This window comes from Anomaloglossus baeobatrachus, chromosome 4, assembly GCF_048569485.1.
Source record: "Anomaloglossus baeobatrachus isolate aAnoBae1 chromosome 4, aAnoBae1.hap1, whole genome shotgun sequence".
NCBI classification, from domain to species: Eukaryota; Metazoa; Chordata; class Amphibia; order Anura; family Aromobatidae; genus Anomaloglossus; species Anomaloglossus baeobatrachus.
Window position 1 is genome coordinate 7,995,807 of NC_134356.1, and position 21,310 is coordinate 8,017,116.

Here is a 21,310-nt window from a genome sequence, read left to right on the forward strand (position 1 = left end):
GGGGGAGCTCCCTGTATACAGAGATACATGATAAGATCCTGTCTGCAGCCACCACTAGGGGGAGCTCCCTGTATACAGAGATACATGATAAGATCCTGTCTGCAGCCACCACTAGGGGGAGCTCCCTGTATACAGAGATACAGGATAAGATTGTGTGTGAAGCAGTTCCGGACCCTGCAGGCAGATGATGCTCCTGTTGGTGCAGTATTGTGGTTCTGGCTTTATCTATTTAGGATGATGAGGACAGAGGCGGCTCCGGCCATCATGCTTTACACCTCTGCATCCGGTGCTCGGCCGGGTGCTTGGTGAGGCGCGGCTGGCCGGTGTCACTGTACTGATGTCATACACCGGATGTGGAGGCCAGAGACACCGGAGGTTATACACAGGGAGGTCAACGAGGCCGAAGTAAAGAACAGATCAATGATGAAGACGTAGAAAATAGATTTTATTACTATGTGCGGAGATCTGCAGCTCCGAGGGTCTGTGTCGTCCATTGGTCTGTGTCGTCCATTGCTCGGCGCGGCGCCCTCTGCTGGCCTCTTACCTAACTTTATAGACAACTGTGAACGCCGTGATCACCGGTGAACACGGCGCTAACAGAGGAGCAAGAGGAGGCGGTAACCGCGGCTCAATCATCTCCCGCGCGCCCGGAGAATAGGCATACAGTGTATAATCATTGTAACTTCCAGTGAACTACAACTCCCAGCATGCTCAGCCCCGCTTCTGGAGGACTGAGGTAACAGCACAGCTTTTGCACACTAATGTTTTGATTTTCCGCCACCTCTGCTTGCTGTCAGTGAATAGAAGAGCCTCATTTTACAGCCATAGACAGCCGCATTGTAACCCGGCTGCAGCAGCCGGGAGATCCGTGCAGAGGACGATGCACCATTCACTGACAGGCAGCAGAGCTAGAAAAGAGTGAAAAACTAATCAAAGTTTTATTAGAAAGTGACAGGACTTAGGCACAGCAGAGTAACGATCCCTGAGCCGGGCCGGTGGCCGGTTACAGCGGTCCCGTCTCCCGTGTCAGCGGTCCCGTGTCATACGAGCGCCCGGCGGAGGGCGGCGCTCAGGTTGGACATGTTGTACGCCCGGCTCGTGTACCTGATCAGATATTCTGGGTAGATCTGATGCTTCTCAAAGATGACAAATATGGAGGGGTTACCCTCCCTGTCCACGCAGCTGTCGTAGAAGGTGGAGGAGGATTTTGAGGGCGGGCGGAGGTAAGAGGACGAGCCGCGGGTGAAATCGCCGACCAGCACGCGGGCCACGAACATGATGTGATGGGAGTCCACGCTGCCGCAGTAACGGTCGGAGTACGAGGCGTCCCGAGCGAAGTAACTGCCTGCAAAAGAGATCAGCGGCGTCAGTGATGTCATCAGCAGGGGGCGGAACCGACACCCTCACATGTGCAGGTTGTCAGCAGCGGCGGAGCGTCCACCGGTTCCTACCTTTCCCATACGACGTCCCGTTTGTTCCGCAGATTCGCCAGTCGAAGTTCTGCTGGCAGATGGCGTCTACAAGGCCGGGGCTGGTGCCGTGGAAAACCTGGCGCTCGTCCACCTCCCGGCCGCCATTCAGCTTCTTCATCTGCTCCTTCTGCCTGTAATCCAAGGAGCTGTCACTTTCCTGCTCGCTCCTGTGCGGCGGCAGATCCCCTGTAACGTATCCGCTTGCTCCCGTGTGTCGGCGGCTCCCCTGTCACTTTCCCGTCGCTCTCGTGCGTCGGCGGCTGTCCGGTCACTATCCCGCTCGCTCCCGTGCGTCAGCGGCTCCCGTCACTTTCCCGCTCGCTTCCGTGCGTCAGCGGCTCCCCTGTCACTTTCCCACTCGCTCCCGTGCGGCGGCTCCCTTTCCCGCTCACTCCCGTGCGGCGGCTCCCCTGTCACTTTCCCGTCGCTCTCGTGCGTCGGCGGCTGTCCGGTCACTATCCCGCTCGCTCCCGTGCGTCAGCGGCTCCCGTCACTATCCCGCTCGCTCCCGTGCGTCAGCGGCTCCCGTCACTTTCCCGCTCGCTTCCGTGCGTCAGCGGCTCCCCTGTCACTTTCCCACTCGCTCCCGTGCGGCGGCTCCCTTTCCCGCTCACTCCCGTGCGGCGGCTCCCCTGTCACTTTCCCGCTCGCTCCCGTGCGACGGCTCCCCTGTCACTTTCCCGCTCGCTCCCGTGCGACGGCTCCCCTGTCACTTTCCCGCTCGCTCCCGTGCGGCGGCTCCCCTGTCACTTTCCCGCTCGCTCCCGTGCGACGGCTCCCCTGTCACTTTCCCGCTCGCTCCCGTGCGGCGGCTCCCCTGTCACTTTCCCGCTCGCTCCCATGCGACGGCTCCCCTGTCACTTTCCCGCTCGCTCCCGTGCGACGGCTCCCCTGTCACTTTCCCGCTCGCTCCCGTGCGACGGCTCCTCTGTCACTTTCCCGCTCGCTCCCGTGCGGCGGCTCCCGTCACTTTCCCGCTCGCTCCCGTGCGGCGGCTCCCCCGTCACTTTCCTGCTCGCTCCCGTGTGGCGGCTCCCGTCACTTTCCCACTCGCTCCCGTGCGACGGCTCCCGTCACTTTCCCGCTCGCTCCCGTGCGAAGGCTCCCCCGTCACTTTCCCGCTCGCTCCCGTGCGACGGCTCCCCCGTCACTTTCCCGCTCGCTCCCGTGCGACGGCTCCCGTCACTTTACCGCTCGCTCCCGTGCGACGGCTCCCCTGTCACTTTCACGCTCGCTCCCGTGCGACGGCTCCTCTGTCACTTTCCCACTCGCTCCCATGCGACGGCTCCCGTCACTTTCCCGCTCACTCCCGTGCGACGGCTCCCCTGTCACTTTCCCGCTCGCTCCCGTGCGACGGCTCCCCTGTCACTTTCCCGCTCGCTCCCGTGCGGCGGCTCCCCTGTCACTTTCCCGCTCGCTCCCGTGCGGCGGCTCCCCTGTCACTTTCCCGCTCGCTCCCGTGCAGCGGCTCTGCGGTTATCACACTCACCACTGATAAACCTCCCACAGCGCTGGATTCTGGATCCGCTCGATGCTCTGGATCTGTTTATCCGGCAGAGTGAGGCTGAACATGGCGTCGATCTTCTTATACTCCTCTGAAGACGTGGACAGACGGACGAGCTGCAGGTGAGAGCGGGGGAGGATGAGCATCGGGGTCTGCAGAGACGGCGCCCCCCGGTGGCCAGGAGCACATGGAGGGAACCTGTCAGCGGATTCACAGCCTCGCAGAGCGATCAACGCCGGGAGATTTACCCAGAAAAATCCAGAAAATAGACGTCCAGAGACATCAATGACCAGGAGGTAGAGGAAGCCGGAGCGTGCCGCACCGCCAAACCTCCAAACAGCGCGGCTCAAACGACAGCGAGAATCAGCTGATAGGTGCTCTATAAACCCTCGTCACCTCCAGAGCTGCACTCATTGTTCTACTGTTACATTGTGCCTTATCCTCCAGAGCTGCGGTCACTATTCTGGTGTTACACTGTCTTCTCCTCCAGTCACCTCCAGAGCTGCACTCACTATTCTGCTGTTACATTGGGTCTTCTCCTCCAGTTACCTCCAGAGCTGCAGTCACTATTCTGCTGTTACATTGGGTCTTCTCCTCCAGTTACCTCCAGAGCTGCAGTCACTATTCTGCTGTTACATTGGGTCTTCTCCTCCAGTTACCTCCAGAGCTGCAGTCACTATTCTGCTGTTACATTGGGTCTTCTCCTCCAGAGCTGCGGTCACTATTCTGCTGTTACATCGTGTCGCCTCCTCCAGAGCTGCGGTCACTATTCTGCTGTTACCCTGTCTTCTCCTCCAGTCACCTCCAGAGCTGCGGTCACTATTCTGCTGTTACACCATGTCTTATCCTCCAGAGCTGCGGTCACTATTCTGCTGTTACACCATGTCTTATCCTCCAGAGCTGCGGTCACTATTCTGCTGTTACACCATGTCTTATCCTCCAGAGCTGCGGTCACTATTCTGCTGTTACACTGTCTTCTCCTCCAGTCACCTCCAGGGCTGCGGTCACTATTCTGCTGTTACACCATGTCTTATCCTCCAGAGCTGCGGTCACTATTCTGCTGTTACATCGTGTCGCCTCCTCCAGAGCTGCGGTCACTATTCTGCTGTTACACCATGTCTTATCCTCCAGAGCTGCGGTCACTATTCTGCTGTTACACCATGTCTTATCCTCCAGAGCTGCGGTCACTATTCTGCTGTTACATCGTGTCTTCACCTCCAGAGCTGCGGTCACTATTCTGCTGTTACATCGTGTCGCCTCCTCCAGAGCTGCGGTCACTATTCTGCTGTTACACCATGTCTTATCCTCCAGAGCTGCGGTCACTATTCTGCTGTTACCCTGTCTTCTCCTCCAGTCACCTCCAGATCTGCGGTCACTATTCTGCCGTTACAGCGTGTCGTCTCCTCCGGAGCTGTGATCTCCCCCTTACAGCCGGGGTCCGGCCCGCGGTCTCCTCACCTTGCAGCCCACGTCAGGCAGTTGTCCCTTGTCCCAGTGATCTGGCGTGGATTTATCATTGGTCTTTGATGGATCAGACTTACTAGAAAAGACAAGAATCTTCTATTAAAGGGACAGGCGCGTCGCTGCGACAATACACAGAGCTCGGCTGCAGTGCATTGTGGGAGAGGCCGTAGAGGAACATTGTTAAGCAGGGGGAGCTGTGTACACTGTATGTCCCACAATGCAGTGCGGCAGAGGAACGCGGAGGGCGCCAGCGGGGACGGTACGGAAATGAATGCAGAGTAATGATGATGTGCCAGGAGGAGTTACGGAGTCCCCAGCGGTGATGTCACAACTGATGACATCACATAAGAACGATCAGTCTTCACCTTTACCTCAATTTCCTCTTTTTCACATCCTCGGCCGACACAAACCTCGGCCTCCGGCAAACCTGCCGCTCCGTGCCGAACTGCGTGTTCCTCTGCAGCATTTCTAGGAGTAAGAAGAGACCGTCAGAAAGGAGAGGGAAGTAAGGGGGAGCGAGGAGAGGAGAGACGGGGAAAGGAAGGACGCGAGGAGAGACGGGGAAAGGAAGGACGCGAGGAGAGACGGGGAAAGGCAGGGGGAGCGAGGAGAGACGGGGAAAGGAAGGGGAGCGAGGAGAGACGGGGAAAGGAAGGGGAGCGAGGAGAGACGGGGAAAGGAAGGGGAGCGAGGAGAGACGGGGAAAGGAAGGGGGAGCGAGGAGAGACGGGGAAAGGAAGGGGGAGCGAGGAAAGGCGAGACGGGGAAAGGAAGGGAGCGAGGAGAGACGGGGAAAGGCAGGGGGAGCGAGGAGAGACGGGGAAAGGAAGGGGAGCGAGGAGAGGAGAGACGGGGAAAGGCAGGGAGCGAGGAGAGAGACGGGGAAAGGAAGGGAGCGAGGAGAGGAGAGACGGGGAAAGGAAGGACGCGAGGAGAGAGACGGGGAAAGGCAGGGGGAGCGAGGAGAGAGACGGGGAAAGGAAGGGGAGCGAGGAGAGAGACGGGGAAAGGAAGGGGAGCGAGGAGAGAGACGGGGAAAGGAAGGGGAGCGAGGAGAGAGACGGGGAAAGGAAGAGAGACGGGGAAAGGAAGAGAGACGGGGAAAGGAAGAGAGACGGGGAAAGGAAGAGAGACGGGGAAAGGAAGAGAGACGGGGAAAGGAAGAGAGACGGGGAAAGGAAGAGAGACGGGGAAAGGAAGAGAGACGGGGAAAGGAAGAGAGACGGGGAAAGGAAGAGAGACGGGGAAAGGAAGAGAGACGGGGAAAGGAAGAGAGACGGGGAAAGGAAGAGAGACGGGGAAAGGAAGAGAGACGGGGAAAGGAAGGGAGCGAGGAGAGACGGGGAAAGGAAGGGGGAGCGAGGAGAGACGAGGGAAGTAAGGGGGAGCGAGGAGAGACGAGGGAAGTAAGGGGGAGCGAGAGACTGTATTGCAAATATAAAAATGGCTATTTTTGAGTTTATACATTATGTTAAACTATAACATTGTTAATTTAGACAAAGTGCACATGGTTACAAAACCTTGTATATGCTTAAGGGTTTCTGTGTTTGTCTTGACTATACAGGCAGACAATATACCATTGTAGGAGAAACCTTATGATTTACTTTAGTTCCACAATCTGCTGTTTTATGTGTTTGCTATATACACAGACACAATATAGCCAATATATTCTTGGGAGATTTGAATGCTGTGGGTTTATTACCCCATTGTCTGATGTGTGAGGTATCTCTGATTCATCTATGCCCAAAGATTGCCCATCAAAGGGCATGGATCAATAATGGTGGTGTCACACACAGCGACATCGTTGCCAAGTCGCCATTTTCTGTGACGTAGCAACGACCTCAACAGCGGCGTCGCTGTGTGTGACACATAACAGCGATCAGACCCCTGCTGCGAGATCGCTGCTCGCTCCTGAATATTCCAGGTCATTTTTTGATCGCTGCTATCCCGCTGCGCCACATGCGTCCTTGTGTTTGACACCGCAGCAGCGACGGTCGCGACGACGCTGAAGGCAGTGACGCAGGACTGAAGGCAGGACAAGGGCATGTTTTGGCGGTGTATTTTACAACGCCCCCTCGAATCTGATTGGTGGTCACAACAGCGTTCCGATTGGGTAACTTGCTGAAGGCGTTACAGTGATTTCATTCTTTAAGTTCCATTCTTTGTTCTACGTAGTAGATTCTGTCTGGTGTCGCTAGTGCGTCGTTCTTTGTGTCTTCCTTTGTTTGGCACGGTCACCCAATCAGGCGCCGCTGGAGCGATCACCAATTGGAACAAAGGGGCGTGAAAAGAGGCAACGCAAAACATGTCTAGGGGTAAACCCCACGCCTCTATCAAGGTCTGAGTCATCGCACAGCGACTCGTCTGACACCGCACAACGACCGTCGAGGTCGCTATGATCGCTGCTCCGTCGCTGCTTAAAATTACGTTTGACAGCATACTAGCGATCATGTAAGGTCGCTGTTACGTCACAGGAAATGGTGACGTAACAGCGACATCATTTTCGCTGTTGTTGTGCGTGAACCCAGCTTAAGACTACAACACATTAAGGTTTGTAATTATTGTGCAAACCTCTATTTAAGATCAGATGAAATATAGCACAGACAGAAGCTCCTGTACCTGCTCCGTGAGACGTCCGGGCAGTGATGTCCAGGAGTTCTCTGTCTGTGTCCTGCTTCTCTGACCTCCAGACAGATGATGTTCAAAGCTCCTCGGTGATGTAAGTATGTAACTGTACTTAACCTTTGTATGTTGAATATACAAAAGTGTACGCAATATCAGACGTTTCCTTTAAGCCGTATCTGAACCTTAGTGCTAAAAATATAGCAAAACATGGGCGGGCAAAGGACGGGCGAGCGAGAGGCGGGCGGGCAAAGGACGGTGAGAGCGAGAGGCGGGCGGGCAAAGGAAGGGAGAGCGAGAGGCGGGCGGGCAAAGGAAGGGAGAGCGAGAGGCGGGCGGGCAAAGGAAGGGAGAGCGAGAGGCGGGCGGGCAAAGGAAGGGAGAGCGAGAGGCGGGCGGGCAAAGGAAGGGAGAGCGAGAGGCGGGCGGGCAAAGGAAGGGAGAGCGAGAGGCGGGCGGGCAAAGGAAGGGAGAGCGAGAGACGGGCGGGCAAAGGAAGGGAGAGCGAGAGACGGGCGGGCAAAGGAAGGGAGAGCGAGAGACGGGCGAGCGAGAGACGGGCGGGCAAAGGACGGGCGGGCGAGAGACGGGCGGGCGAGAGACGGGCGGGCGAGAGACGGGCGGGCGAGAGACGGGCGGGCGAGAGACGGGCGGGCGAGAGACGGGCGGGCGAGAGACGGGCGGGCGAGAGACGGGCGGGCGAGAGACGGGCGGGCGAGAGACGGGCGGGCGAGAGACGGGCGGGCGAGAGACGGGCGGGCGAGAGACGGGCGGGCGAGAGACGGGCGGGCGAGAGACGGGCGGGCGAGAGACGGGCGGGCGAGAGACGGGCGGGCGAGAGACGGGCGGGCGAGAGACGGGCGGGCGAGAGACGGGCGGGCGAGAGACGGGCGGGCGAGAGACGGTGCGCGCGAGAGACGGGCGCGCGAGAGACGGGCGCGCGAGAGACGGGCGCGCGAGAGACGGGCGCGCGAGAGACGGGCGCGCGAGAGACGGGCGCGCGAGAGACGGGCGCGCGAGAGACGGGCGCGCGAGAGACGGTGCGCGCGAGAGACGGGCGCGCGAGAGACGGGCGCGCGAGAGACGGGCGCGCGAGAGACGGGCGCGCGAGAGACGGGGCGCGCGAGAGACGGGGCGCGCGAGAGACGGGCGCGCGAGAGACGGGCGCGCGAGAGACGGGGCGCGCGAGAGACGGGCGCGCGAGAGACGGGCGCGCGAGAGACGGGCGCGCGAGAGACGGGCGCGCGAGAGACGGGCGCGCGAGAGACGGGCGCGCGAGAGACGGGCGCGCGAGAGACGGGCGCGCGAGAGACGGGGCGCGCGAGAGACGGGCGCGCGAGAGACGGGCGCGCGAGAGACGGGCGCGCGAGAGACGGGCGCGCGAGAGACGGGGCGCGCGAGAGACGGGCGCGCGAGAGACGGGCGGGCAAAGGACGGGCGGGCAAAGGACGGGCGGGCAAAGGACGGGCGGGCAAAGGACGGGCGGGCAAAGGACGGGCGGGCAAAGGACGGGCGGGCAAAGGACGGGCGGGCAAAGGACGGGCGGGCAAAGGACGGGCGGGCAAAGGACGGGCGGGCAAAGGACGGGCGGGCAAAGGACGGGCGGGCAAAGGACGGGCGGGCAAAGGACGGGCGGGCAAAGGACGGGCGCGCGAGAGCCGGGCGGGCGCGCGAGAGACGGGCGCGCGAGAGACGGGCGGGCAAAGGACGGGCGGGCAAAGGACGGGCGGGCAAAGGACGGGCGGGCAAAGGACGGGCGGGCAAAGGACGGGCGGGCAAAGGACGGGCGGGCAAAGGACGGGCGGGCAAAGGACGGGCGGCAAAGGACGGGCGCGCGAGAGAAGGGCGGGCAAAGGACGGGCGCGCGAGAGACGGGCGGGCAAAGGACGGGCGCGAGAGAGACGGGCGGGCAAAGGACGGGCGCGAGAGAGACGGGCGGGCAAAGGACGGGCACGCGAGAGACGGGCGGGCAAAGGACGGGCGCGCGAGAGACGGGCGGGCAAAGGACGGGCGCGCGAGAGACGGGCGGGCAAAGGAAGGGAGAGCGAGAAACGGGCGGGCAAAGGACGGGAGCGCGAGAGACGGACGGGCAAAGGAAGGGAGAGCGAGGGGGCGAGAGACTAGGAAAGGATTAAATTATATTTTTAATCGCCTTAAGGGCACACTAGATACTACAAATATATATATATATATATATATATAGATAGATAGGTCAGCATAGATTTACAGGTAAGTTATGGATCACAAACAGGCATACAGATGTATCAATTACCTTAGGGTTGAGGGTTTGGCCCATGCAGGGGGGTACTGTGTGGGGACAGGGATGTTTCAGGTATCCTCCACTACACAAATGAAGCATGCGACCCCCAGAAGAAATACAAAGCGCAGACCTAAGTTTTATCTGTTCTGTCTTGGGCTCATACGGCCCCCCCTCCTGACATCATCCTGGCTGGGAATTCCCTCCCCTGCTGCTAGCTGAGAATAATCTGTTATATTTCCCAGCATAACTCGGCCCCTGAGCTCCTCACACAGAAGATATGACCATCATTTTTGTTGTTGTGAATTGATCTCTGTTTTGATGAGAAATATGAGAATCCTGCAGCTTCCTGTGGGGGCTACGCACATCATTCAATTTTGAATCTGGCACTCAGGAATATGAAAATTGTTTGTGGGGACGATGTACCCCCCCCCCCCAGCCCCCCCAATATCGAAACTCTTCTGAGGGCTCCGAATTGCCTGGAGGAGACAATTGAAGTTAGGTTATAAACCTGGAGCTCCCCTCCCACCTCCTGTGTAGGACAATTCACTCCGCAGGGGGTGTGCTGGCTCAAGACCTGGCCTAATTGGATTTTCACACCTTGAGTTTTACATTTGCTGGGTCTCCAAGGAGCAGGAAGGGAGGGGGTGACATCGCGGAGAAGCTGACTGACATGAATAAATGTCAGAATTCTCATCATATCTCAGGATAATCCTCACACCTCCCCCCTTTAGAGGGCGCTGGGGGGCAGCACATTCCTGTGTTCCCCTCTGCCACCTCTCCTTGTCGGGACAGCCAGTCGGCATTACCATGGGTCACGGCCCTTCTTGTGGCAAATGGTGAAGTTGTATTGCTGGAGTGCCAGGCTCCATCTTAACCTCCCATTGGTCCTGGAGACAGTGTGTAAGCAGCTGAGGGGATTGTGGTCTGTCTCCACGATGAAGTGGCGCCCGTATAGATATGGTTGCAGACGCTGCAGAGCCCACACTATGGCTAGGCATTCCTTTTCCATCGTGGAGTAGGCCACTTCCCTCGGCAACAGCTTCCTGCTCAGGTACAAGACGGGGTGCTCTTGGCTCGTAGAGTCCACCTGGCTGAGCACCGCACCGAGGCCGAAGTCACTGGCGTCGGTTTGTACTACAAGCGGCCGTGTGAAGTCGGCTGCCTGTAGTACTGGTGAGCTGGAGAGGGCAGTCTTGAGGGCCCGGAAGGCTGTCTTGCAGTCCACTGTCCAATTGACTGCGGAGGGCAACTTCTTCTTGGTGAGGTCCATCAGGGGCTTTACCAGGCTACTATAGTGTGCAACAAACCTCCTATAGTACCCGGCGGTCCCCAAAAGGACATCGCCTGCTTCTTGGTCCTGGAGGTGGGCCAGGATGTGATGGCCTCTTTCCCCCGCCTACCCGGTGACCCAGGTAGAGGACCTCGCTCATGGCCAGCTGACACTTCCCCGGCTTGATGGTCAAACTTGCCTGGTGGATCCACCTGAGCACCTGTGCTAGATACTCCAGGTGATCCTCCCAGTGGGACTGAAGACGGCAATGTCATCCAGGGACGGGGCTGCGTACCCTTCAGGTCCCTTGAGCAGGGTGTTGACCATCCGCTGGAAAGTGGCAGGGGCGTTCTTCATTCCGAAGGGCATCACCGTGGACTCGTACAGTCCTTATGGGGTAATAAAGGCAAAACATTCCTTGGCCTCGCAAGTCAGGGGAATCTGCAAATATTCCCGGCTCAGATCCATGATGGTCAGGTACTGAGCCCCGGCCAACTGATCGAGCAGGTCATCGATGCGTGGCATTGGGTACGCATCGGCGACCATGACAGCATTGAGCTCCCTGTAGTCCACGCAGAACCGAATGGTTCGGTCCTTCTTTGGGACAAGGACTACAGGCGAAGCCCAAGTGCTGTTGGATGCCTGGATCACCCCCAGCTTCAGCATCTCGTTAATCTCCTGGTGCATGTGTTGCTGCACCTCCAGGGAGACCAGATATGCTGAACGCCGGATCAGGGAGTGATCCCCAGAGTCCACGTGATGGACTGCCAACTCATTCCTTCCGAGCTGAATGGTAAACAACTCCCGGAAGGGGTGTAGGGTGGCCCACAGCTGGGACCGTTGGACCTCCAAAAGCCAGGGGCCAACCTCCACATCCTCGATGAAGCCACCTGCCCTAACCTGGGCGAGCATATCCAGGACATGCCTCCCGCTCATGATGTGCCTTCATCATGTTCACATGGAAGGCCTTCCACCTTCCACGGGCGGGGTCCAGGGTGACCAGGTACGTTACAGGGTTGAGATGCTGGTACACGAGGCATGGGCCTTCACAGGCTGCCTGAAGCTTGTCCTGTGGTACGGGGACCAGTACCCACACCATTTGACCCACTTGGTAGGTCACCTCACAAGCATTCTGGTCGTACCAACGCTTCTGATCGGCCTGGGCTTGAGCCATATTGTCGCGCACGAGCTGTGCCAAGGCCTGCATCTTGTCCCGGAAGCGCACAACATACTCGATGACCAACACTCCAGGGGTGGCCAAATCCCCTTCCCAAACCACTTTCACCAGAGCCAGGGGGCCCCGCATACGTCGTCCGTACAGGAGCTCAAAAGGTGAGAATCCCGTTGAGGCCTGTGTAACCTCCCGGTAAGCAAATAACAGGTGTGGGAGATACCGCTCCCAGTCACGCCCATGGGAGTTGACCAACATCTTAAGCATCTGCTTTAAAGGTGCCATTGAACCGCTCGCACAGGCCATTAGTCTGTGGGTGGTACGGGCTGGTCACCAGATGTTGAAGGGAGAAAAGGAAGAGGGAGCGAGGCGAGACGGGCAAAGGAAGGGGGAGCGAGGCGAGACGGGCAAAGGAAGGGGGAGCGAGGCGAGACGGGCAAAGGAAGGGGGAGCGAGGCGAGACGGGCAAAGGAAGGGGGAGCGAGGCGAGACGGGCAAAGGAAGGGGGAGAGAGGCGAGACGGGCAAAGGAAGGGGGAGCGAGGCGAGACAGGCAAAGGAAGGGGGAGCGAGGCGAGACGGGCAAAGGAAGGGGGAGCGAGGCGAGACGGGCAAAGGAAGGGGGAGCGAGGCGAGACGGGCAAAGGAAGGGGGAGCGAGGCGAGACGGGCAAAGGAAGGGGGAGCGAGGCGAGACGGGCAAAGGAAGGGGGAGCGAGGCGAGACGGGCAAAGGAAGGGGGAGCGAGGCGAGACGGGCAAAGGAAGGGGGAGCGAGGCGAAACGGGCAAAGGAAGGGGGAGCGAGGCGAGACGGGCAAAGGAAGGGAGAGAGGAGAGACTGAGAAAGGAAGGGAGAGAGGAGAGACGGAGAAAGGAAGGGAGAGAGGAGAGAGGGAGAAAGAGCCAGGGAAAAGGGAGGGGAGAAAAGGAAAGGAGTGGCAAAATGACAGTAGAGGGAGGGACAAAGAATGAGAAAGGCAAAGAGGGAATAGAGGAGGAACAAATGGAGGAGCAGGAAAAGGAAAAAAAGAGGGCGCAGCCAAGAAGAGTGCTAAGAGGTTAAGAAGTGTGCACAGTACATAACATGGTGGGCAGCAGCAGGTAAGTGGAATATAGCGAAAAAGAGGGAGGAAGACAGGCAAAATGAGCGCGGCGCAGAGAGGGTGGGTAGAGAAAATCTAAGAGTCAAAAAAGGAGGAAGAGATGGGGGCAATGGTCCCCAGGAGGAAGAGATGGGGGCAATGGTCCCCAGGAGGAGGAGATGGGGGCAATGGTCCCCAGGAGGAGGAGATGGGGGCAATGGTCCCCAGGAGGAGGAGATGGGGGCAATGGTCCCCAGGAGGAGATGGGGGCAATGGTCCCCAGGAGGAGATGGGGGCAATGGTCCCCAGGAGGAGATGGGGGCAATGGTCCCCAGGAGGAGATGGGGGCAATGGTCCCCAGGAGGAGATCGGGGCAATGGTCCCCAGGAGGAGATCAGACGCTGCCGCTTTCTGAGGCTAGTTACAGGGAATGTCTGGGACTTTAATTGTGATGTCCGATCCTTCGGACGGTTCCTCAATGTCTGTGAAGTGTGCACCTGGACCTCCACCCTTCAGCTCTTCCTGGTGCCGGTGGTCTGATGGGGGAGGTCCGGGTGTCGCACCCCACTGACCAAACACTGAGGACCCATCTGAAGGATGGACATCAATAAACAAGGACCTCCGTAATAACAGAGCAGGTTATTCCCATGTAACACAGTGAGGGGGCTGAGCCATGAGACGCCCACAATCCGGCGCCCGGCCGCTCAGGGACACACAGCTCCCCTCTAGTGAATGGCGCCGGCTGCATTTCCTTCTGTGCACAGCGGTGGTTGGAAGCAAAGACAAAATGTGAAGGGGCCGCAGCATGGAGGGTGAAAGAGCCAATCAGAAAGTGGCCTCTCTTCGCAGCCGTTATGGAATGTGATTAGAGTCCCCGGCAGCCGATGCCGTCAGTATCTGATGGGGGTAGATAACGCCTCCCGCCCCCACGTCTGATACCGGCCGTACCCACCTCGGAAGCTCAGCACGTAGCTCTGTTTTCCAGCCTTGAACTGGATGTTGGCGCTGGCATCAGAAAGGAAAACATTCTCCAGGTCATTGCTTGTGATGGTGGAGGAGGAAGAGTGGCGGTCCGTCTGGGGGAAAAACGCGGATTAGATCCACAAATGCAGGGGAGTACGGCAGCCGCCGGGGGCGCGGGGCGGCGTACGGCAGCCGCCGGGGGCGCGGGGCGGCGTACGGCAGCCGCCGGGGGCGCGGGGCGGCGTACGGCAGCCGCCGGGGGCGCGGGGCGGCGTACGGCAGCCGCCGGGGGCGCGGGGCGGCGTACGGCAGCCGCCGGGGGCGCGGGGCGGCGTACGGCAGCCGCCGGGGGCGCGGGGCGGCGTACGGCAGCCGTCGGGGGCGCGGGGCGGCGTACGGCAGCCGTCGGGGGCGCGGGGCGGCGTACGGCAGCCGTCGGGGGCGCGGGGCGGCGTACGGCAGCCGTCGGGGGCGCGGGGCGGCGTACGGCAGCCGTCGGGGGCGCGGGGCGGCGTACGGCAGCCGTCGGGGCGGCACTCACCTCTTTCCCGTACTCCACCCATGTGCTGTACTCGTCCCTCCAGTACCACAGCCAGTCCGTGGTGAGGATGAAGTGCGGAGGTTTGGCGGCGGAGGACGGCGTGGACAGCCGCCTCACCTGGTAGGACTGGCAGGTCATGGTGTTGAAGTCCACGTTGGTTTTTCTAGAGGGGGGGCAGGTGGGTAAGTCTTGGGTTACTCTGCGGGAGAGGGGTGGTCTCCGGCGCTCTGTACCTGGTGTTGGGGTCGCAGTACGCCCTCTCGAGAGCCTCCATGTCTGCCACGTCCTTCCACACGCCGTCCTTACACAGCTGCCACCGATATGGAAGCGGATAGTGGTCCCGCACACAGCGCTCTGTAATAGGAGAGCGATATGTGACGGAGCGGCCCCTGCGTGCTGTGCTGTCTCCCCCGCGTGCTGTGCTGACCCCCCCCCCCCCCGCGTGCTGTGTTACGGGGGTCCGGGGCCTCTCACCTTTGAAGCTGCAGCTGTTTAGTATGAAGTACAGGCAGATCTCGTCGATGGGTTGGGGGGCCGCCGATTTCTGGGCGCCGGGTTTATCTGTGGAGTAGGGAGTTCATTATTACGGTGTGGACTGACCCCGACCACAGAGCTGACAATCTATTGAAGATCACAGGAGCCTCATGGCCAATCACAAGGGGGCAGACGGATCCCGCTGTGAGACACCCGATTGGCCAGGCGGCTGCGCGGCCTCGTACCTTTGGCGACTGGAGACCTGGGCTCTGCCGGGGGCGCTGTGGAGCTGCCGTTCTTTATGGCGCTGGCGTTCAGGTAGATCTCCAGGATGGCGGGGACGAGGCTCGCGGCCAGACCCCACTTCTGCAGCTTCCGCTTTGTCTCCTCCGTCATCAGGTCATGTGACCTTTTACATTCGCTCCCGAACTTGCAGTCGCCCTGCAGGAGGTGCTGACAGACGTGCAGCTTGTTGCAGCCGGCCTTAAAGGTGCAGGAGCCGTGCGGACCCTCGCCGCGGTTATAGTGGAGGCAGACCTGTGGGGAGAGGCGCGAGATACAGATATAACAGCCGCAGACTCCAGACTGCCACACTGTGACAAACTGCAGCTCAGTGACAGTAAGGACCGAGCAGGTCCAGTCACTGACCGCTGCAGATAAGCGGCGCTGTGGTATCACCACCCCCTGGGGTACTCACGTCCGGCAGCAGGTGGGGGTCGTTCTGCAGCAGGAGGTGCCGCAGCTCCGGGATGGCCACGCCGCTCAGCTGATGCCTCTGCAGGATTTGCACCGTCTGTTCTCCATCGATGTTGTGACTGAACTTACACCGCGGCCTAAAACGGGAGAGCTGGGTCAGAAGAGACGGCGCCTGGACTGGGAAAGCTGGGTCAGAAGAGACGGCGCCTGGACTGGGAAAGCTGGGTCAGAAGAGACGGCGCCTGGACTGGGAAAGCTGGGTCAGAAGAGACGGCGCCTGGACTGGGAAAGCTGGGTCAGAAGAGACGGCGCCTGGACTGGGAAAGCTGGGTCAGAAGAGACGGCGCCTGGACTGGGAAAGCTGGGTCAGAAGAGACGGCGCCTGGACTGGGAAAGCTGGGTCAGAAGAGACGGCGCCTGGACTGGGAAAGCTGGGTCAGAGGAGACGGCGCCTGGACTGGGAAAGCTGGGTCAGAGGAGACGGCGCCTGGACTGGGAAAGCTGGGTCAGAAGAGACGGCGCCTGGACTGGGAAAGCTGGGTCAGAGGAGACGGCGCCTGGACTGGGAAAGCTGGGTCAGAGGAGACGGCGCCTGGACTGGGAAAGCTGGGTCAGAGGAGACGGCGCCTGGACTGGGAAAGCTGGGTCAGAGGAGACGGCGCCTGGACTGGGAAAGCTGGGTCAGAGGAGACGGCGCCTGGACTGGGAAAGCTGGGTCAGAGGAGACGGCGCCTGGACTGGGAAAGCTGGGTCAGCGGAGACGGCGCCTGGACTGGGAAAGCTGGGTCAGCGGAGACGGCGCCTGGACTGGGAAAGCTGGGTCAGCGGAGACGGCGCCTGGACTGGGAAAGCTGGGTCAGCGGAGACGGCGCCTGGACTGGGAAAGCTGGGTCAGCGGAGACGGCGTCTGGACTGGGAAAGCTGGGTCAGCGGAGACGGCGCCTGGACTGGGAAAGCTGGGTCAGCGGAGACGGCGCCTGGACTGGGAAAGCTGGGTCAGCGGAGACGGCGCCTGGACTGGGAAAGCTGGGTCAGCGGAGACGGCGCCTGGACTGGGAAAGCTGGGTCAGCGGAGACGGCGCCTGGACTGGGAAAGCTGGGTCAGCGGAGACGGCGCCTGGACTGGGAAAGCTGGGTCAGCGGAGACGGCGCCTGGACTGGGAAAGCTGGGTCAGCGGAGACGGCGCCTGGACTGGGAAAGCTGGGTCAGCGGAGACGGCGCCTGGACTGGGAAAGCTGGGTCAGCGGAGACGGCGCCTGGACTGGGAAAGCTGGGTCAGCGGAGACGGCGCCTGGACTGGGAAAGCTGGGTCAGCGGAGACGGCGCCTGGACTGGGAAAGCTGGGTCAGCGGAGACGGCGCCTGGACTGGGAAAGCTGGGTCAGCGGAGACGGCGCCTGGACTGGGAAAGCTGGGTCAGCGGAGACGGCGCCTGGACTGGGAAAGCTGGGTCAGCGGAGACGGCGCCTGGACTGGGAAAGCTGGGTCAGCGGAGACGGCGCCTGGACTGGGAAAGCTGGGTCAGCGGAGACGGCGCCTGGACTGGGAAAGCTGGGTCAGCGGAGACGGCGCCTGGACTGGGAAAGCTGGGTCAGCGGAGACGGCGCCTGGACTGGGAAAGCTATGTCAGCGGAGACGGCGCCTGGACTGGGAAAGCTGGGTCAGCGGAGACGGCGCCTGGACTGGGAAAGCTGGGTCAGCGGAGACGGCGCCTGGACTGGGAAAGCTGGGTCAGCGGAGACGGCGCCTGGACTGGGAAAGCTGGGTCAGCGGAGACGGCGCCTGGACTGGGAAAGCTGGGTCAGCGGAGACGGCGCCTGGACTGGGAAAGCTGGGTCAGCGGAGACGGCGCCTGGACTGGGAAAGCTGGGTCAGCGGAGACGGCGCCTGGACTGGGAAAGCTGGGTCAGCGGAGACGGCGCCTGGACTGGGAAAGCTGGGTCAGCGAAGACGGCGCCTGGACTGGGAAAGCTGGGTCAGCGGAGACGGCGCCTGGACTGGGAAAGCTGGGTCAGCGGAGACGGCGCCTGGACTGGGAAAGCTGGGTCAGCGGAGACGGCGCCTGGACTGGGAAAGCTGGGTCAGCGGAGACGGCGCCTGGACTGGGAAAGCTGGGTCAGCGGAGACGGCGCCTGGACTGGGAAAGCTGGGTCAGCGGAGACGGCGCCTGGACTGGGAAAGCTGGGTCAGCGGAGACGGCGCCTGGACTGGGAAAGCTGGGTCAGCGGAGACGGCGCCTGGACTGGGAAAGCTGGGTCAGCGGAGACGGCGCCTGGACTGGGAAAGCTGGGTCAGCGGAGACGGCGCCTGGACTGGGAAAGCTGGGTCAGCGGAGACGGCGCCTGGACTGGGAAAGCTGGGTCAGCGGAGACGGCGCCTGGACTGGGAAAGCTGGGTCAGCGGAGACGGCGCCTGGACTGGGAAAGCTGGGTCAGCGGAGACGGCGCCTGGACTGGGAAAGCTGGGTCAGCGGAGACGGCGCCTGGACTGGGAAAGCTGGGTCAGCGGAGACGGCGCCTGGACTGGGAAAGCTGGGTCAGCGGAGACGGCGCCTGGACTGGGAAAGCTGGGTCAGCGGAGACGGCGCCTGGACTGGGAAAGCTGGGTCAGCGGAGACGGCGCCTGGACTGGGAAAGCTGGGTCAGCGGAGACGGCGCCTGGACTGGGAAAGCTGGGTCAGCGGAGACGGCGCCTGGACTGGGAAAGCTGGGTCAGCGGAGACGGCGCCTGGACTGGGAAAGCTGGGTCAGCGGAGACGGCGCCTGGACTGGGAAAGCTGGGTCAGCGGAGACGGCGCCTGGACTGGGAAAGCTGGGTCAGCGGAGACGGCGCCTGGACTGGGAAAGCTGGGTCAGCGGAGACGGCGCCTGGACTGGGAAAGCTGGGTCAGCGGAGACGGCGCCTGGACTGGGAAAGCTGGGTCAGCGGAGACGGCGCCTGGACTGGGAAAGCTGGGTCAGCGGAGACGGCGCCTGGACTGGGAAAGCTGGGTCAGCGGAGACGGCGCCTGGACTGGGAAAGCTGGGTCAGCGGTGACGGCGCCTGGACTGGGAAAGCTGGGTCAGCGGAGACGGCGCCGGATTATCAGATGCTCTGGATTATCGAGGCTCCACTCACCGGCTGCAGCTGCCCAGGATGAAGAAGCGGCAGATGTGGAGATTGCCGCAGTTTCCGGGACATTCCTGGTTGCGGCTGGCGCAGAGTCGCAGGGTGCTGCTGTACACGGCCACCCGCTGCCCGTCCCGATTGCGCATCACCAGGCTCCGCCTCTCCTCCGCCTCCAAGAGCCGCGACATCTGATCAGCGCTCAACCTGAGGGTCCGGCCCAAGAGACCGAGCTCCATACTGCCCCCGCTGGAGCACAGCACCCGGCACAGCTGCAGGGAGAGGGGGTCCGCCATGGTGGGGGTCCCAAAGTGTCACCAGGCGCCCGCACCAGAGATGACCACAGAGCAACAGCCCCTGACCTATTGCCCGGATAGGACTGCGGACCCCCGACCTGTGATATACGGCTGATAGGACACCCGACCTGTGATATACGGCTGAGAGGACTGCGGACCCCCGACCTGTGATATACGGCTGAGAGGACCCCCGACCTGTGATATACGGCTGAGAGGACCCCCGACCTGTGATATACGGATGAGAGGACCCCCGACCTGTGATATACGGCTGATAGGACCCCCGACCTGTGATATACGGCTGATAGGACCCCCGACCTGTGATATACGGCTGATAGGACCCCCGACCTGTGATATACGGCTGATAGGACCCCCGACCTGTGATATACGGCTGATAGGACCCCCGACCTGTGATATACAGCTGAGGACTCCCGACCTGTGATATACGGCTGAGAGGACCCCCGACCTGTGATATACGGCTGAGAGGACCCCCGACCTGTGATATACGGCTGAGAGGACCCCCGACCTGTGATATGCGGCTGAGAGGACCCCCGACCTGTGATATGCGGCTGAGAGGACCCCCGACCTGTGATATACGGCTAAAAGGACCCCCGACCTGGGATATACGGGCCCCGATATCTCGGCGGACCCTGACCTGAGCACTGCAGACCTATGACCTGTAATATACGGCCCCGATAGCTCGGCAGACCCTCAATCTGTGATATGCAGCCCCTACAGGACCCCGTTATCCGCACCCGGCTCTACAGGTCACACCAAGACCCTAAATCATCTTCTGTAACTAAAACCCACTATAAAATCTAAAACTCCAGAGACCCCGAATGTGAGAAGCGAGACTAAAACCCCCCGAGCTAAAACCCCCAGTCTGAACCCTGTGTCCCCCGGTATCTGCGGCCTGCGCTCCCCGGTGTCTGTGGCTCCCGGGGTCTGCGCTCCCCGGTGTCTGTGGCTCCCGGGGTCTGCGCTCCCCGGTATCTGTGTCCCCCGGTATCTGTGGCTCCCGGTGTCTGGGGTCTGCGCTCCCCGGTATCTGTGTCCCCCGGTATCTGTGGCTCCCGGTGTCTGGGTCCCCCGGTATCTGTGGCCTGCGCTCCCCGGTATCTGTGTCCCCCGGTATCTGTGGCTCCCGGTGTCTGGGGTCTGCGCTCCCCGGTATCTGTAGATCCCCGGTATCTGTGTCCCCCGGTATCTGTGTCCCCCGGTGTCTGGGGTCTGCGCTCCCCGGTATCTGTAGCTCCCGGAGCCGCTCCCTCCGGCGTCCGACAATTCTGTAGAAACGAAACCGAAACTTCCGGAAAACAATCCTGCGCAGCCCCGGCGGCCTCCACTGCGCATGCGTCACACGCAGGCACGTCCCCGACTACAAGCCATGTGAGCAGTTAACCCCCGCTGTGCTAGAGCCAACCGTTTTGATTTCTGAAGCAACAGGGGCCCCCATAATATCCTCATCCCCGGGGCCCCCATAATATCCTCATCCCCGGGGCCCCCATAATATCCCCAGCCCCGGGGGCCCCCATAATATCCTCAGCCCCGGGGCCCCCATAATATCCCCAGCCCCGAGGCCCCCATAATATCCCCAGCCCCGAGGCCCCCCATAATATCCTCAGCCCCGGGGCCCCCATAATATCCTCATCCCCGGGGCCCCCATAATATCCTCATCCCCGGGGCCCCCTTAAAAATAGTCTTGGTGAAATGGTGGAAGGGGATGAGGGTAAAGCCAACCTGCTGAATGACTTTTTTTCTACGGTTTTTATACAAGAAAATGCCATGGCAGATGACATGACCAGTGATACCATAAATTCACCCTTGAATATTACCTGCTTAACCCAGCAGGAAGTACGCCGCCGCCTCGAAATCACTAAGGTTGACAAATCTCCGGGCCCGGATGGCATACACCCCAGAGTACTACAGGAATTGAGTTGTGTGATAGATAGACCATTATTTTTAATCTTCTCAGATTCCTTAATAACAGGGTCGGTACCGCAGGACTGGCGCATAGCAAATGTGGTGCCAATATTCAAAAAGGGGACAAAAACTGAGCCGGGAAATTATAGGCCGGTAAGTTTAGCCTCTACGGGTGGTAAAATCCTTGAGGGTTTCTTGAGAGATGCTATACTGGAGTATCTCAAGAAAAATAACCTTATGACAGAGTATCAACATGGGTTTATGAGGGATCGATCCTGTCACACTGATCAGCTTCTATGAAGAGGTAAGTTCAAGCCTGGACCAGGGAAATGCAGTGGATGTTGTGTATATGGACTTTTCAAAAGCTTTTGATCCGGTGCCACACAAAAGGTTGGTACATAAAATGAGAATAATGGGGATAGGGGAAAATATGTGTAACTGGGTTAAAAACTGGCTCAGTGATAGGAAACA

General features: G+C 60.4%; 1 protein-coding gene across 1 annotated transcript; it reads right to left on the reverse strand.

The window, feature by feature from the left end:
* Positions 1–424: 424 nt before the first annotated feature.
* On the reverse strand, positions 425–20,221 carry LOC142302477 (protein mono-ADP-ribosyltransferase PARP12-like). Its single transcript, XM_075343543.1, has 12 exons — positions 18,636–20,221; positions 15,520–15,655; positions 15,068–15,359; positions 14,823–14,909; positions 14,582–14,702; positions 14,349–14,511; positions 13,797–13,920; positions 4,812–4,908; positions 4,435–4,516; positions 2,962–3,092; positions 1,452–1,603; positions 425–1,345 (listed from the first exon to the last, which is right to left on the reverse strand). The coding sequence occupies exons 1-12, from the start codon at positions 18,917–18,919 to the stop codon at positions 1,041–1,043; spliced, it is 1,974 nt and encodes a 657-aa protein (XP_075199658.1). The 5' UTR covers positions 18,920–20,221; the 3' UTR covers positions 425–1,040.
* Positions 20,222–21,310: the final 1,089 nt, after the last annotated feature.